Source organism: Saccostrea cucullata, unplaced genomic scaffold (genome assembly GCF_032062105.1).
Source record: "Saccostrea cucullata isolate Sc308-1 unplaced genomic scaffold, CSIRO_AGI_Scuc_v1 ctg2225, whole genome shotgun sequence".
NCBI lineage: Eukaryota > Metazoa > Mollusca > Bivalvia > Ostreida > Ostreidae > Saccostrea > Saccostrea cuccullata.
Window position 1 is genome coordinate 203,544 of NW_026928018.1, and position 14,546 is coordinate 218,089.

The following is a 14,546-nucleotide window of genomic DNA, read 5'->3' on the forward strand; positions in this document are numbered from 1 at the left end:
TTGGCTTACAAATCTGGATGTTCCACTTGTTAATAATTAATATTTGTACATGTATTTATTCCAAATATACATTATAGTGCAACACATTTCAAAATTGATTATTGTGAGTTATCAATTTCAATACATGTTTAAACTAGATATTTTTCTTACATGCAATTACCGGGTATTATATTCTCAGCTTATTTGAGGTCTTATTGTTTGAATGGAAAAAAAAACTTAATTTTACTAGAAGAACTTTGATGTGAATTCCTGTTCTACAGTGTATTAAAGAATGAAGGAGTAATTAAAAAAATATTAAATTAAAATTCAGAATAGTACCTACAAATAACAAATAGAGGTTGGCTGATATTGTGATCAAATTAATATTTCAAGGTATTTGATATTTTATTATTTTACTGTCATACCAATGTTGAATACGAACATTTTTTGCAACTCCTTATAAACAACTGTGAAGTGAATATTGTTAACTTTTTAGATAAGGCATTTATATCTTATAAAATTCTTAATCCAACAGATGTTAAACCAACAAGAAATATTTGTAACTTCATATGTCATGCATCTAACATAAGACAGTGACTAGAATTGAATATGTATGACTCTTGCCACATGTGGGTTTTTTTGTCAATAAATAAATTAAGTTAATTAAAAATTTCATTTAGCTCATTACATGGAAAACAAAAAATAAAATTTTTTGAATATGTGATTCATATCATTTCATACAGTGTTTGTTTTAATTACTTCTTGGCTATGTGATGCATATAAAAATCAATAAGTCTAGGCATCATAGATGCCACAAACTCAGGATCAAAATATACCCTGTCAATACAAATATTGTTTTGTGCAGCGTCTGTCCAAACGACAAAGTCACACCAGGGATATCCTTTAATTGCCAATTCCCCTTGGACTTGTGCATAGTACTTGTGGCTCTTTTTGAGACGTGGCCCATCCAGACTTTCCTCCAGGCAAAAATTGGGGTATCCCATGGCAATAATTTCACCCACTTCCTTCCTGGTTACTTGGGTTCCCTGGATGGAGTAGGGGCATTTAATTTCCAAGAGACCTATGTTGCCACCATCCAAAACCTTCCCATCACTGGAAGCACCCAAAAATGCATGATCTGCCCACAAAGTTAGACCTGCATCCTCAACGGAAAAGTTGTTGTTAATGGCAGATTTCAGATTAACATAGTCAGATCGTGCCTGGGCTTCCTTTTCCTGTCCCCATTTAACAGCTGGTGGTAGAGCAGCATACCTAAAGAAATAAAACAGAACTTAATTTCTTTAAAAAAAAAATTAGCTGAAAAGGGTATACAAACATTGGGAAACAAATGTATATCACAAATTTATTTTGTGAGTGGCAAAAATTTGATAAGTATACTACATATGTTAAAGTGTGGTGATCAGTAAACTGACATGTCACATGCTAAAAACTAATTAAGTTTACATGTGTAAGCAGCCGGTTAAATTCTGCTATGTTTTTTATTTTACTTTAAAGTTTATTATCCCCCTGTTTACTATTATGATATTTTGCTTTCAGGATTATGATTTTCCTGTAGAAATTTACATTACAATTAAAATACAAAGTTAACTAATAATCCCTGTAGTCCCATTTGGGTAAACATTAATATTCAGAACCAAATGAACAATTTCTTACATCACAAGTTCAGAATAAATTAGTACATGTATAGAATTACCATGGAGAATACAACTTACTTATGAAGACTGGAACCCTCCACAATTTGCTTGATTAAAGAATTTGGATTGGGTCCAGCTTTCAAAACGTCACCGAACAAAGAACTAGTCAGTCGACCAATGTGTAGTATCTGCCACATGTCAGATGTTCTCTGATCTCTTGTACTCTTCTCAGTGAACTCTAACAATTCATGCTCAATTGCAAATGGAGGTGCTGAAATTTGAAAATTAATAAAGAACTTGATGTACATAAGGTGTAATACTTAAAAGAAGGTACAGATCAAATGTATACCATGTCACTGTTCAAAAATGTTTTAAGATGCTTTTTTTAGAATCAACATTATTAACAAATTTCCTTACCATTACCCTCACAGAAGATGAGACTTTTCATCCTGGTAATCATGATATCCTCAAAATCCAGGACCTCCATCTCCTGAATAGCATCTGGGACAGCATCAGGAATATTCCATAAGTGTGACATACCTTAGACAACAAATGCATAAAGTTTCTTTATAATGAGGCCCAATAAAGAGACAACATTTTTTAATTAAAATGTAATGATAAAATTTTAAAAAAGAGGTAATCATAGAAAATAAACAACTTCTTAATACATTAGAATACTTATAGGTTTCATTAATATCAAAAACTGAGGTCCAAGAATAGAACCATTTCACACTTATTTTGGACTATTTGTAAGGCATGACATTTTTGGCGCTACATGCTTACTGCCTGTCGTCAAATGGTGAAAAGATTCTCATTGGTTAAGATATTAATATCAGTTATTCTATACACTGATTGGCATTTGCCCAAATTTCTATCCAATGTACATTTCAACAGTGAAGGATGTGTAAATTTCAGAAGCTAATTATGCAATTTCTAGAATGCCATGCCTTACTGAAAGTCCAAACTAAGCTTAAAATGGTTCTAATTACCAATCCATGCATCGAAATTTTGTGCATTAAAGCATGTATCCTTAAATTCCTCAAATAAATCATAATATGAATTGATATTTAGAAATATTTATTAATTCCTACCTGTTTGTGGGAAGGTATCTCTTAAGTCTTTCAACTGCTGCAGAGTATTATGCAGATCCATCTTTTTGTCATCCGAGTGGCGAGGATCAAAAGAGGCAACTGGATCATCTTCAGTGTCTGTATGTAGAGGCTTGGACTTCTTGGGCAAAGAGCTCATGGGCCGAGTCGGCTTCACCTGGCGCCCGGGAATGATCCATTTACAAGGCTGAGATGTACAACTTCCTGATGTCTCACCAGGTTTGGCATGGCTAAGTGCAAAGAGAAGTGCACCTATATGGCTACATGCCTGTGCTAACCTAAAAGTAGAAAGGCTTCAAGGAATAATGCATGTAAACAATTACATAATTACACAGTATACACATGTATATACTTTTTAAGTACATGTCTAAAATTTCTGCTTTTTTTTATTGAAAATGGTATTTCTCATTATTTTACACATCCTTTTAGAATTATATAATTTCCACTATTAAAATAAATGAATACCAATTCACAAAATAATAGCCTAAAGCCCTAAACTGTCAACTTCATTGTAGTCATATTTGGGGAGTCAGAGAGGGTGGGGACTATTTCAACATAATTCTTCATACATAAACTTTAAACTAAAAGTCATATATGGGGAAGTGACACAATTTATGATGTGAAACAAATATATAATATAATGAGTAATGTACTAATATCAATCAGTGAAAAATAATGGGTTTGTAATTTTGTGTACTCAAATATAAACCATTAAACCAGTCCAGAAGCATTTCAAAGTGTAATAGTACTGTAATATTTAAATATTTTACCCTATAGGACACTGGCAATATCCATGCTGTATATGTGGTTTGCCTGTGTTGGATGTTGACACACATAGGAAGACTTGGTACTGCTGCTTTTTCATAGAAGCCTGCCATGTTGCTCTCACATAGATCACAGATGGGTTTATCTAAGTGAAAATGCACTTCATTTATTGAATGGATGATTGACACAAATAACATTAATAATTTCATCAGATGTTTTAATTAAAAATAATACTGCCTTTAAATTATCCAGACTCCACAGTTCTTTTCTTGCAAACATGTAAATTGCACATGCATTTAAAAAAATGTAAAATAGAATAATTCAAATGACATGTAAGTTTATAAGAGTTCATAATATTTTTAAAAACAACATGACATTTTTATCCCATACCTGTGATACCTTAATGTCTTGCACATCACCAGCCTCGAAGTGCTTGACAGATCTGTCTAGACCCTTGAAATTTTTCACTTTACTACCACACGGTGTAGGTCTTTCAATAATAAAGTTGTAAATATCAGTGAAGGATATTTTGGGAATATAAGAATGGTCTGGGGACTCATAAATCACGGCATTGAAGGGTGGTAAACTGTCATGAGAGGGTACTATCAAGGAAGCTCCGGCTGAATCTTGCTGCACGATCGGTGTGAGAACAGAGGGTGACGTCTGGCATATTAATAAATCCTGTATGATTTCTTCTTTTTTCTAAAATTAATTCCGTGTTCTTCGGCAAGTTTTCGCAGCACATTAACTTTTAACTTATTTAAACTCTCCCGCTTTGACATAGTTGTTATAAGGTCACCAATGTAAACAAAATGAGTTTGCCGTCCGGAAGCGTTTGTGCGCATGTGCGAGATTTATCGTGAAAAGGCTTATTAAAAAAAATTTCCTCAGTAAAGAAACATATAATATGGACCGCTCTCTGACAAAACCGGGCTTAATGACATAAGCGTTGACGTCGAGAAAAACCTGTTTATTGTGACGTCAAATTTTCGCGTCTAAAACGCACATGTTCATTTTTCCTTTTTATGTACTTTCCGTTGTTCAGTTCCGCTTTGTCCAGTGAAAATGTAACTAAATTAATACGATTCCGGTTGTCATTTTGAATGTTAAATTTGGTTCCTTTGCATTTTAAATATTTTTTAAAGATACCTTCGATAATGACTTGTAAGAATGACTTAAAATATACCACTTTATTTAGTGTTACACATTACATGTACAGCGCTGTATCACTGAGAATATTGAAAATGAAAGTACGATTGAATGCGATTGATATAATTCGAATTAATTAAATAAACTTCTGATTATTTTTCCCCTAAGTAAAATTTTCTTATATAAATAATAATAAACTATATTCAGAAAGAAACAAACAAGTAGTGTCTCAAAAAATTCTATATACAAAAACACGCCTCTACGGATGCAAAAATTATGATCCACCGAGATACAGACAGAAACGCCATCACATAAACAATACGTTACTAGGCTAAATAGCGAGTGAAGGCTATACTGAAAGATGAAGAATGGACGATGAAATATCAGTAAGTATTTAATATTTCTAAAATTTTTGTATTTATTTTAAATGTTTGATTATATATTTTTTTTCAATTGATGAGTTCATGTAACATATCGTTTTCTGTGCAGTGTCATGCACGATGCAGCGTTACTATGTAGATACAGTACATGTATACGCCGGTCGATCAAAATTCATTTTATTTCCTGAAATCTGTCTATGAAACTGTAGTCCATATTAGGCTTATTTGTTTTTGTACTGTTAAAAGATTATTTCGATACTAAAAATATCCACCGATGTACTTTAAATAGGCCTAGTTGTGCATTCGATTCAACCGGCGACGCACGGTTTTGCTTCTAGACTCTAGTGCACATTTATAAAATAAAATTTCTGATTATATCTATATAAATAAAAATTAAATCTGTGAATTTTAAATATCAAAGAGCTTACATGATATCTAAAGTATTATTTCAACACATAATGATATACGGCCATGACGAGAGAGAGAGAGAGAGAGGATACTTATCATACTGGGAGTTATATTGTTTTCATAGTTTGCGATTTTATTGAAAATATGTAGCCTACATTTAAAAAATGTGCATGAACATACTACCTGTATCAATGTTAATTTTACACTTCCTATGCCTATCGACAGATCCGATATCAAATTGTATCGTAAAGAAAAATATCATCCTATGTCAGCGTGTGATGTACTGCACTAGGCTTACTTTAACAGGTCCTAAAGGGAAAGGGGGGTATTTAATTGAAAATACAATAGAAAACAAACCTCATTTACAGTTGAACCCATTCATAATTTTACCGATATATACTTCACAATAGAACACAAAGCTGTGTTACGGTGATGCACCCTCATAAATAACACAAGATTTTTTTAAAATTTTTTTTTTTGGGGGGGGGTTGTCATAATTTTTCGTTAGCGCCCCAATCCCAACGGAAACTGCTTCCCCTGGCCTTAATATGTCACGCCGAGTCTTACTTTTTATTTTATTCCATGTAATGCGCAATATTTTAAATGTGTGCAGCATATCTGTTAGATATATGCATGATGTTCATTAATTGTGAAAGTAATAAATAAACATATTAAACAATATTAAAATAGTTTTGGTTTATTGACAGGAGCTTGACTCTCTACGCTGAGCACTTCGGTAGAACACCATGTACTACTCCAGTGGCATCACAAGAACTAAGTCTTTCTGACACCGAGGAAGAGGATGAGAGACCCGCTAACATTAATGACAGAGCTAGAGAATATCTGGACAACCTAAACAGCGAGGAAGAGGGAAGTACATATACAGGTGATGAAACGGGCTGCTCTGCGCAGTACAGTTAAGGCAACATTTTCTATAAAAAGTCACCGAAAACGATACAATTAATGTTTAACTATTTTATTTTTCTGCAAGACACTCTAGTTAAAATAGCTTTATGTTATCTTGAAGAGTATGTCCATTGCTATTCACCTCGGAATTTTTTTGATCATGTGACCCTCTAAAGTCACGTGGGCTCCGATTTTAGGTCAACAAATGAAATGTAAATTTAACCAAAAAGTTCAAGGGCAAGGCAAACAAACAAATAACTGCAAAATGTTTAAAATTGTCCCTAGGTATCTATACTTTCACAAAAGTGATGCTCATTCAGTTGTTTTTCCGATACATTTAAGTTATTCACCTAAAACAGTCAGTAGTATATGATAAATAGGATATTTTCCTAATATCATCGGAAATTATAAATTACCTAAATGATTACAAAGAAATGAGCATCACTTTTTGAGAACTATACAGTAAAATGAATAATTTAAAATAAAAACTTACATATTAAATTGTCGCTTTGCCCTTGAACTTTTTGATTAAAAATTGACATATTGGTACAGTCAGTCTAAATATAGTTTTCAAACGCATCGTTGACCCAGCATGGGAGATAACTCTTTAGTACTTGATAAAGTTTGTTTACCTCGTAGATTTTAACTATAGGCCTATACTTGCAGACTGCGCTGGGATCTTTTTACTTAATCGAACAGTATGCATAAAATACTGGATATTACTTTCTATTTTGTGACTTCGTTCTCTATACAATGTATGAATAATGTATAAGACGTCTTTCAGTCCTTCCGCATTTCCTCGAATATGTGTAAACACACATGCATCTATGTGTAACGTTTGCCGCAGCATGTAATTTAAAACGCCGATTGTTAATAAAAATGGGAATAATCAATTAAAATAATCAATTGAAAGCCTCCATCAATAATTGATTCGATAAATTTATACCTTTCTGTCACTGCAGTACATACATGTTCACTTATGTACAAATATTTTTTTTCGCATAGGCCTACAAGATTCTATCATGGCTTTCTTTCAAACCTACAACTCCTATGGGATTTAAGTTGTACGTTTTAAGAAGAAAGACTTAGTGGAAATCATAAATATTCCTGTATTTGTTAAAGGGACAACCATTTTTTACCAAAAGAGGGGGGGGGGGGTTAGATCTCAAAAATGTTGAAAATAAATATGTCCCACACTGGATAAAAAAATAAATAATCTGCCCCAGACCAGTGTTCCCCATCCTATAAATTGTTTTTTTTTTAGCTTGTCAGACATTTTTCAGTGAAGAGAAACCTGTCCTTCATTGACATGAAAAGAAATTAAAAAAATAATGACCTGGGAAAACTTGCCAAACCCCCCCCCCCCCCCTCCCTTCAGAATAAAATGGTGGTCCCCTTTCCTGTTTTCAATCAATTAGGGGAGCCTTTAATCTCCTTTTCAGTTACTATTATTAAGAAAAACAAATTAACACAATGTACATGCAGGAAATAAAAACTTGATGGACATTGACACCCACCACACAAATATATGCAAGTCAAGATTATCAAATCTTAATAGCCTTTTCAACACCTGTACAGTAAGTACATGTATATGAAAAAGTCAAATCATTTTTTATGAAGAATTTTTATTTCATAAACAGCTTTTCAAATTGTGGTAGACTGTACAAGGAATACTGAGCAGCTGCAAATCATTTCCATCACTTCATGTTCTTGTGGATGAAATCAATTCTGAAAATACATGTATGAGAAAATCAGGACATACTTGTAGTATCATACCATTATTGAGAGTAAATTGGTGTTTAAAATTGAATTAAATTCAGAACAATGCATGGAAACATGCACAAACATTTGACGCATAATTAAATATTTGCAATTCTACTGTTATATTTTATTGTTTGCCAGGAATATTGCATGGTAATTTGGTTTAAAGCTAATATGGAGCATACCATTTTCCTTACATGATGGATTAACTTGCTGCCTGAATGAATCCATTGGTCCAATTCTTTAGGAATAGCTGTAACACATTATATATACTATTGTTATGGGATTACTAAATAAAATACATTGTATAATAAAATCACAATACATTTGACAAAACAACTCATGGTATAATGTATGCTGTACATAGTGAATTTATGAAATCCATATTAAAAGATAAATGGAAACAAAGTTGTATTACAAAATTTTTCTGGGAAATCAAAACCTCTGACATTTACAAGAGCAAAAATTAAAAAATGAAAAAAACATCTTTCATCTTTACAAAATGAAAATAAATATAATCATGCACACATGCATGGTTTAAAAAAATGTGAAATGCTTTATAAGTGTACATACCCTGTGGAGAAATGGGTGCATTTTGTATTTATTTATTCTTCAAGCCTGGAACTCATGACTGCTACAATAATAAAAGTATTATATATCATATAAGTAAAAAAAATTATGTATAAATTACAGAAATTAATTGACTTGACATGAAATCAAACTAAAAAAATATTTTATTCCCCATTAATTTAGAAATTCTATAAATTTAAAACCATAGATCTAAAGTGCAGGTTCTTTGTTTTCAACATAATGATACAGATAATTTTTTTACATTATGTAGCATGTTTGTATGCCAAAAAGACAACATTACATGTTCAGTAAATCATTGTCAACTCATTGATTGCAACAATGAAATTTCAAATTTAATTTAGTTTAAGTTTGTATTACTGTTGAAACCCCTTCTTACATGTACACATGCTGTCTCAAAGAAAATAAGCTAATCGACTCTAGATTTAGTACAATTACATTTTTAAATTTCTAGTAAAAAAAAGGGGATCAAATTTATGTGGGCTGTTGGGAAGGGGAGGGGGGGGGGCGACACACACTGCACTGCATTAGTTTTTCACTGACTGTGATAATGCATCTAAATAAACACGTACACACTCGCGATCGTTTTTTATTTGATGTTGACAAAAGCATATCTACACATTGTACATACATGTGCATACATACCTCATTACCTGGGCTGAATGCACTGCAGTGATGGATCTAGGGAGCTAGTGCAGATCGTCTCAGTCTTCCGTTATTTTCTGTAATAATGTCCTCATATTCTCGTAATAGGGATAAACAATGCTTTGTCTCTTATCCATATTTTCTTTAAAGAATGTCTGGTTATTGCATTTAAATCCACTGCATATCTCAGCTGATGTCGCCACATTTTTAGATGTAAACAATATTCCGTGTCATCGAGTGCAAGCGCTTGGCTGAAGCCGAATGCAGCCAAACGGCACATAAGAAAGAGAATTATTTTAAAAACATGCTTTTCTTTATAGGAGAAAATCACTAATAATTATTTATTTAAACATGGAAATATTGCTGTTTGTGACAAATTCTTGCAAATATCGGTAAATAGTTATTTTGAGCTCTATTTCCTTATAAGGATCAATCAGGGCGGAGCAACTGTCATGACGTCAAACCTCATTATGACCTCATTACCATATTTTTTCCATGGGTTGCCTTAACCTTACTGCGTGTATTAACTGATGATGAAGACATTTGTAGAATAAGAGATTTACAACGAAAAACATGTTGCTGTAAACACAACTGCATAAATAAATTTCAAGAATCTCAAATACTCTCACATGTGTTCGATGTTCGGGAAATGCAGAAAGATGAGAAGGAATTGTACATAATTGATCTCTTGTTGATTGTGAAATGATAAAACTAAAAGAGGAAGGAAACGAGAAAGATCAAGACACGAATTTATTTTTGCTGGAAAGAAAGTTTGCAGAAAAACATTTATGATCGCTTTTGATATTGGAAAACAAGCTTTACAGAACATAAGAGATCACATGAAAAAACATGGACCAACGCCTCGGAAACATGGTAATATTGGGTCCAAGCCTGCTCACGCTTTGAAATTTGAAGACATCAAAGCTGCTCTTCAATTTATACAGAGTCTTGCAGAAGAAATAGGTTTGCCCCAGCCAGCAGCTCCTCGAGGACGAGATAGCATACCCCCCATATATATCCCTTCTGACATGACGAAAAAATATGTTCATAGCAAGTATGTTACTAGCTGTGATGTAGGAGAACACCCAATGCGATGCGTCAAGTATTCCACGTTTTGCGGGATACGGAACCATTGTTTGCCTCATATCAAAATTGCAAAGCCACGGGATGATGTGTGCGCTACCTGTGAAAAGTTCAGAAAACTAATTATAGATTCAGTATCGGAAGAAGAAAAACTAGATTCGACGACCAAAATGCAGAAACATATAACCCATGCCCAAGAAGAGAGAGCTCTTTATAACAATTGTATCAAAGAAGCGCTTGAGAACGGTTCTCGACATTTCACATTTGATTTCAGTTAGAATGTAAACATACCTCATCATGCTCGTCAGATGGGGCCACTATATTTCCTGAGTCTTCGCAAAATTCAAGTATTTGGTTTTCGAATAGACGACATCCCAAAGCAATTAAATTTTTTAATTGATGAAAATGAAACGATAGGCTGTGATGATTCGAATACACATGGACCAGATTCCGTTATTTCAATGATCGACTGGTCATTTTCACAGTACGGAACAGATGACAGAAAAATCACAATTCATGCTGATAATTGCTCAGGTCAAAATAAAAACCAGTTTGTTATTGGATACCTTATGTGGCGTATTATGACAGGACAGCAAGAAGAAATTACGTATATGATGCAAGTTCCGGGACATATGCGTTGTATCATTGATGGCGGATTTGCTTTAATCAAGAAACTTTACAGAAGAAGTGACTGCGATTCCATTGATCAGCTTGAAAGAATTGTAGAACAGTCCTCAGTTGCAAATTTGGCAGTCCGGTATCCCACGTGGCAGTGGCGAGAATGGAAGGCTTTTCTCTCTGAGTGTTTTAAACCTCTCAAGGGAATACGCAAGTACCACCATTTTTGCTTTAAAGGTACAGAGCCTGGTACTGTGACGGTAAAGGAGTCGGTTTCATCAGAAGAAATAAAGGTCAACATATTAAAAGACAGAAACTGTGTATTTAACCAGGATAGACCAGCTATTTTACAGCCCACCGGTCTCTCTGATGCTCGCAAGCAGTACTTGTTCACGAAAGTAAGACCATTTGTACGACCGGCTCAACAAGATATGACCTGTCCGCCGCTTGAATAGTGAATAACGTACAAATAATGACAAAGAAAATGTTGTTTTTGAATGATAATTACTGTTTATTATTATAATTATTTCTATACAATATTTGAAAAATTAAATTATGTTTTATAATCAAATTGACGTGTGCAATGTTAACGTCATTTTGATTGAAAAAAAAATAACGTCGTCTGACGTGATTTGTATAAACATTAAAACATGCTATGTTCAAGCAGGTATATCTTTAAAACTATTGCAAATAAAATGCTCAAATTTTCACTGTGTGTCCTAAATTTGTTGTAGATTTGAAATATACAAAAAAGTCAATTTCGAAAATTTTGTCATTAAGACCCCTTTTCACAGAGAACGGTCCATATAATTATCAAATTTGCATCTGATCCATTCTTTAATGTTTTAGACTCTGATCCAGATTTGGCAGGAAAGCTGATGACCCTAGTGTAAATCAATATCATAGAAAAATTTCAGCTAATCTATCGGTTCAAATTTTCAAAAGGCATATTCAGATAATTATCATTATGTCTCAATAAAAAAAATTGTTTTTTATCGCAAACCTTTCATGATAACAATCAAAATGGGATGCAGTTAACCAATTAGCAATTTTGTAATGGATTGTCATCCCTACTTAATGGCAAATTTATATTGTGTTTATGAAGCAAAGACATTTCGTTTTGCATATAAAACACAATAAAAAAGTTAATTCATTGCTTTGACAATTGTATGAAAATAAAAAGCTGAGCCAGACTACACAAATTCCTTTTTATTTAATTTAAAAGGACTGTATTATACTCAGATGACTGTTCATCATTCTTTTGTTGATTTCATATGATATTTTGGATGTGTTGGTACTTATCATTTAACATTTTAACTTTCATGTCATGATCTTAAAGCCCAACTAAGCTTTTTTGATCAAAATTAGTCTGCTGTATGTTGTCATCATGTGCATTACAATCGTCATACACTTTTACTTTGCACTATCTTCTTCTGAACCACAGAGCCAGTTTTAAAAAAAAACTTGGCACAAAGCATCCTTGGGACAGGGTTGAAATTTATGTTAAAGTATACTCTGGTAGTAAACGTTTTTTTTAAAAAGCAGGGAAATTAGAAGAATATGGACTGAAAAAAGAAGCTTTTGTTTTCCATTTTAAGTAGGATGTTGACCTCTATTAATGCTATTAATCTGGAAAAAAAATAATGGATATTGACCTTCAAATTATTGGCTATTTAAGGAATGAACTCTCCTAAACTTTTCAGATGAATCTTCTTCAAAATGCTTACCATATGCATTAAAGGATTCAATTAAAATTCCAATTTCAGATATTTGAGGGAAAAAAAAGCAACATTGCAAGAATTTCAAAAAGATGTCAAGTGGGCCTTGGAATCTACAGAAGCACAACCAGGTGAGAATTCTGACTATGCTAACTAGTGTAATAGTTGATAGAAATTGATATCTGATGAAGATGACTGTTTATATCTTCTTCTGTAGGTGACCACCCTCATCAGTCAGATGTAGAGTTAGATGGTGGAGAGTCAGATAAAGGATTGGTTTCTGTTGATGCAGTGATTAAGTCTGTCCTTGAAGATGCACGAGCAGGTGAGATATCTGACTATGCTAACTATGGCAATAGTTGTTGGATATTGATATCTGATGAAGATGACTCTGTTTATATCTTCTTCTGTAGGTGACCACCCTCATCAGTCAGATGTAGAGTTGAATGAGTGAATGATGGAGAGTCAGATAAAGGATCCAGTTTTGTTGATGCAGTGATTGAGTCTCTCCATGAAGGTGCACATGCAGGTGAGATATCATACTATGCTTATTAGGGCAATAATTGTTTGAAATTGATATCTGATGAAGATGACTCTGTTTATATCTACTTCTGTAGGTGACCACCCTCATCAGTCAGATGTAGAGTTGAATGGTGGATTGATTGATTGATTGTATACTGTTTTACGTCCCTCTCCAGAATATTTCCAGCATATTTCACTGATATGGAGACGTCACCATTGCCGGTGAAGGGCTGCAAATTTAGGCCTTTGCTCGGCACTCACTTTGAGCAGGGAGGGATATCTTGCCACACCTGCTGTGACACGGGGCCTCGGTTTATACGGTCTCTTCCGAAGGACCGCCCCATTTAGTCGCCTTTTACGACAAGCAAGGGGGTACTGGGGACCTATTCTAACCTGGATCCCCACGGGGTAGTTGAATAGTGGAGAGTCAGATAAAGGATCCAGTTCTGTTGATGCAGTGATTGAGTCTGTCCTTGAAGATGCAAATGCAGGTGAGAATTCTGACTATGCCAACTAGGGCAATAGTTGTTTGAAAGTAATATCTGATGAAGATGACTGTTTATATCTTCTTTTGTAGGTGACAACCCTCATCAGTCAGATGTAGAGTTTAATGATGGAGAGTCAGATAAAGGATTTGGTTCTGTTGATGCAGTGATTAAGTCTATCCATGAAGGTGCACATGCAGGTGAGATATCTGACTATGCTAAATGGAGCATTAGTTGTTGGAAATTGAATATGACGAAGATGACTGTTTATATCTTCTTCTGTAGGCGACCAATCTCTACAGTCAGATGTAGAGTTTAATGGTGGAGAGTTAGATAAAGGATCCAGTTCTGTTGATGCAGTGATTGAGTCTCTTCTTGAAGATGCACATGCAGGTGAGATATCTGACTACGGTAATTGGGGTAATAATTGTTGGAAATTGATATCTGATGAAGATGACTCTGTTTATATCTTCTTGTGTAGGTGACCACCCTCATCAGTCAGACGTAGAGTTTAATGATGGAGAGTCAGAGTCTGATATGGATGATTCTGATAAAACTTGGATTGATTCAGATAGTGATCCTGATACATTTTTGTAACTCATCGGGTAAAAGCGATTCTTATAACGCATCACAATAAATTACTGTCGTATCGTGGAATCAACCACCGAAGTGGGTCCAGAACATTGTACAAAAATTAAAGAAAATTTAGTTAGGTGCCTGTTGGACTAGCGAAGTATTGTGATTTGCTGATGTATATGTGTTATGATGTTTTCAT

The 14,546-nt window shown here is 33.9% G+C and overlaps 1 protein-coding gene and 1 long non-coding RNA gene across 2 annotated transcripts; both read right to left on the reverse strand.

Moving 5' to 3' along the window:
* Window positions 1-597: 597 nt before the first annotated feature.
* Window positions 598-4,965, reverse strand: LOC134276209 (uncharacterized). The gene is made up of 7 exons (XM_062758486.1): window positions 4,951-4,965; window positions 3,899-4,171; window positions 3,514-3,653; window positions 2,726-3,021; window positions 2,052-2,174; window positions 1,713-1,905; window positions 598-1,251 (listed from the first exon to the last, which is right to left on the reverse strand). Exons 1-7 carry the CDS (start codon window positions 4,963-4,965, stop codon window positions 735-737), a joined length of 1,557 nt encoding a protein of 518 aa, XP_062614470.1. The 3' UTR covers window positions 598-734.
* A 2,855-nt stretch (window positions 4,966-7,820) lies between these two features.
* Window positions 7,821-9,494, reverse strand: LOC134276205 (uncharacterized). The gene is made up of 4 exons (XR_009993994.1): window positions 9,354-9,494; window positions 8,686-8,746; window positions 8,298-8,365; window positions 7,821-8,079 (listed from the first exon to the last, which is right to left on the reverse strand). It is a non-coding gene; the product is annotated as an uncharacterized LOC134276205 (long non-coding RNA).
* Between the last annotated feature and the right edge of the window lie 5,052 nt (window positions 9,495-14,546).

Bases quoted from the DNA above. Each gene is read 5' to 3' on its own strand.
- LOC134276209 (XM_062758486.1), bottom strand. The intron at 3,654-3,898 runs GTATGGGATAAA...ATTTTCACTTAG, and splicing joins AAGACATTAAGGTATCACAG to ATAAACCCATCTGTGATCTA. The intron at 3,022-3,513 runs GTAAAATATTTA...TTCTACTTTTAG, and splicing joins TATTGCCAGTGTCCTATAGG to GTTAGCACAGGCATGTAGCC.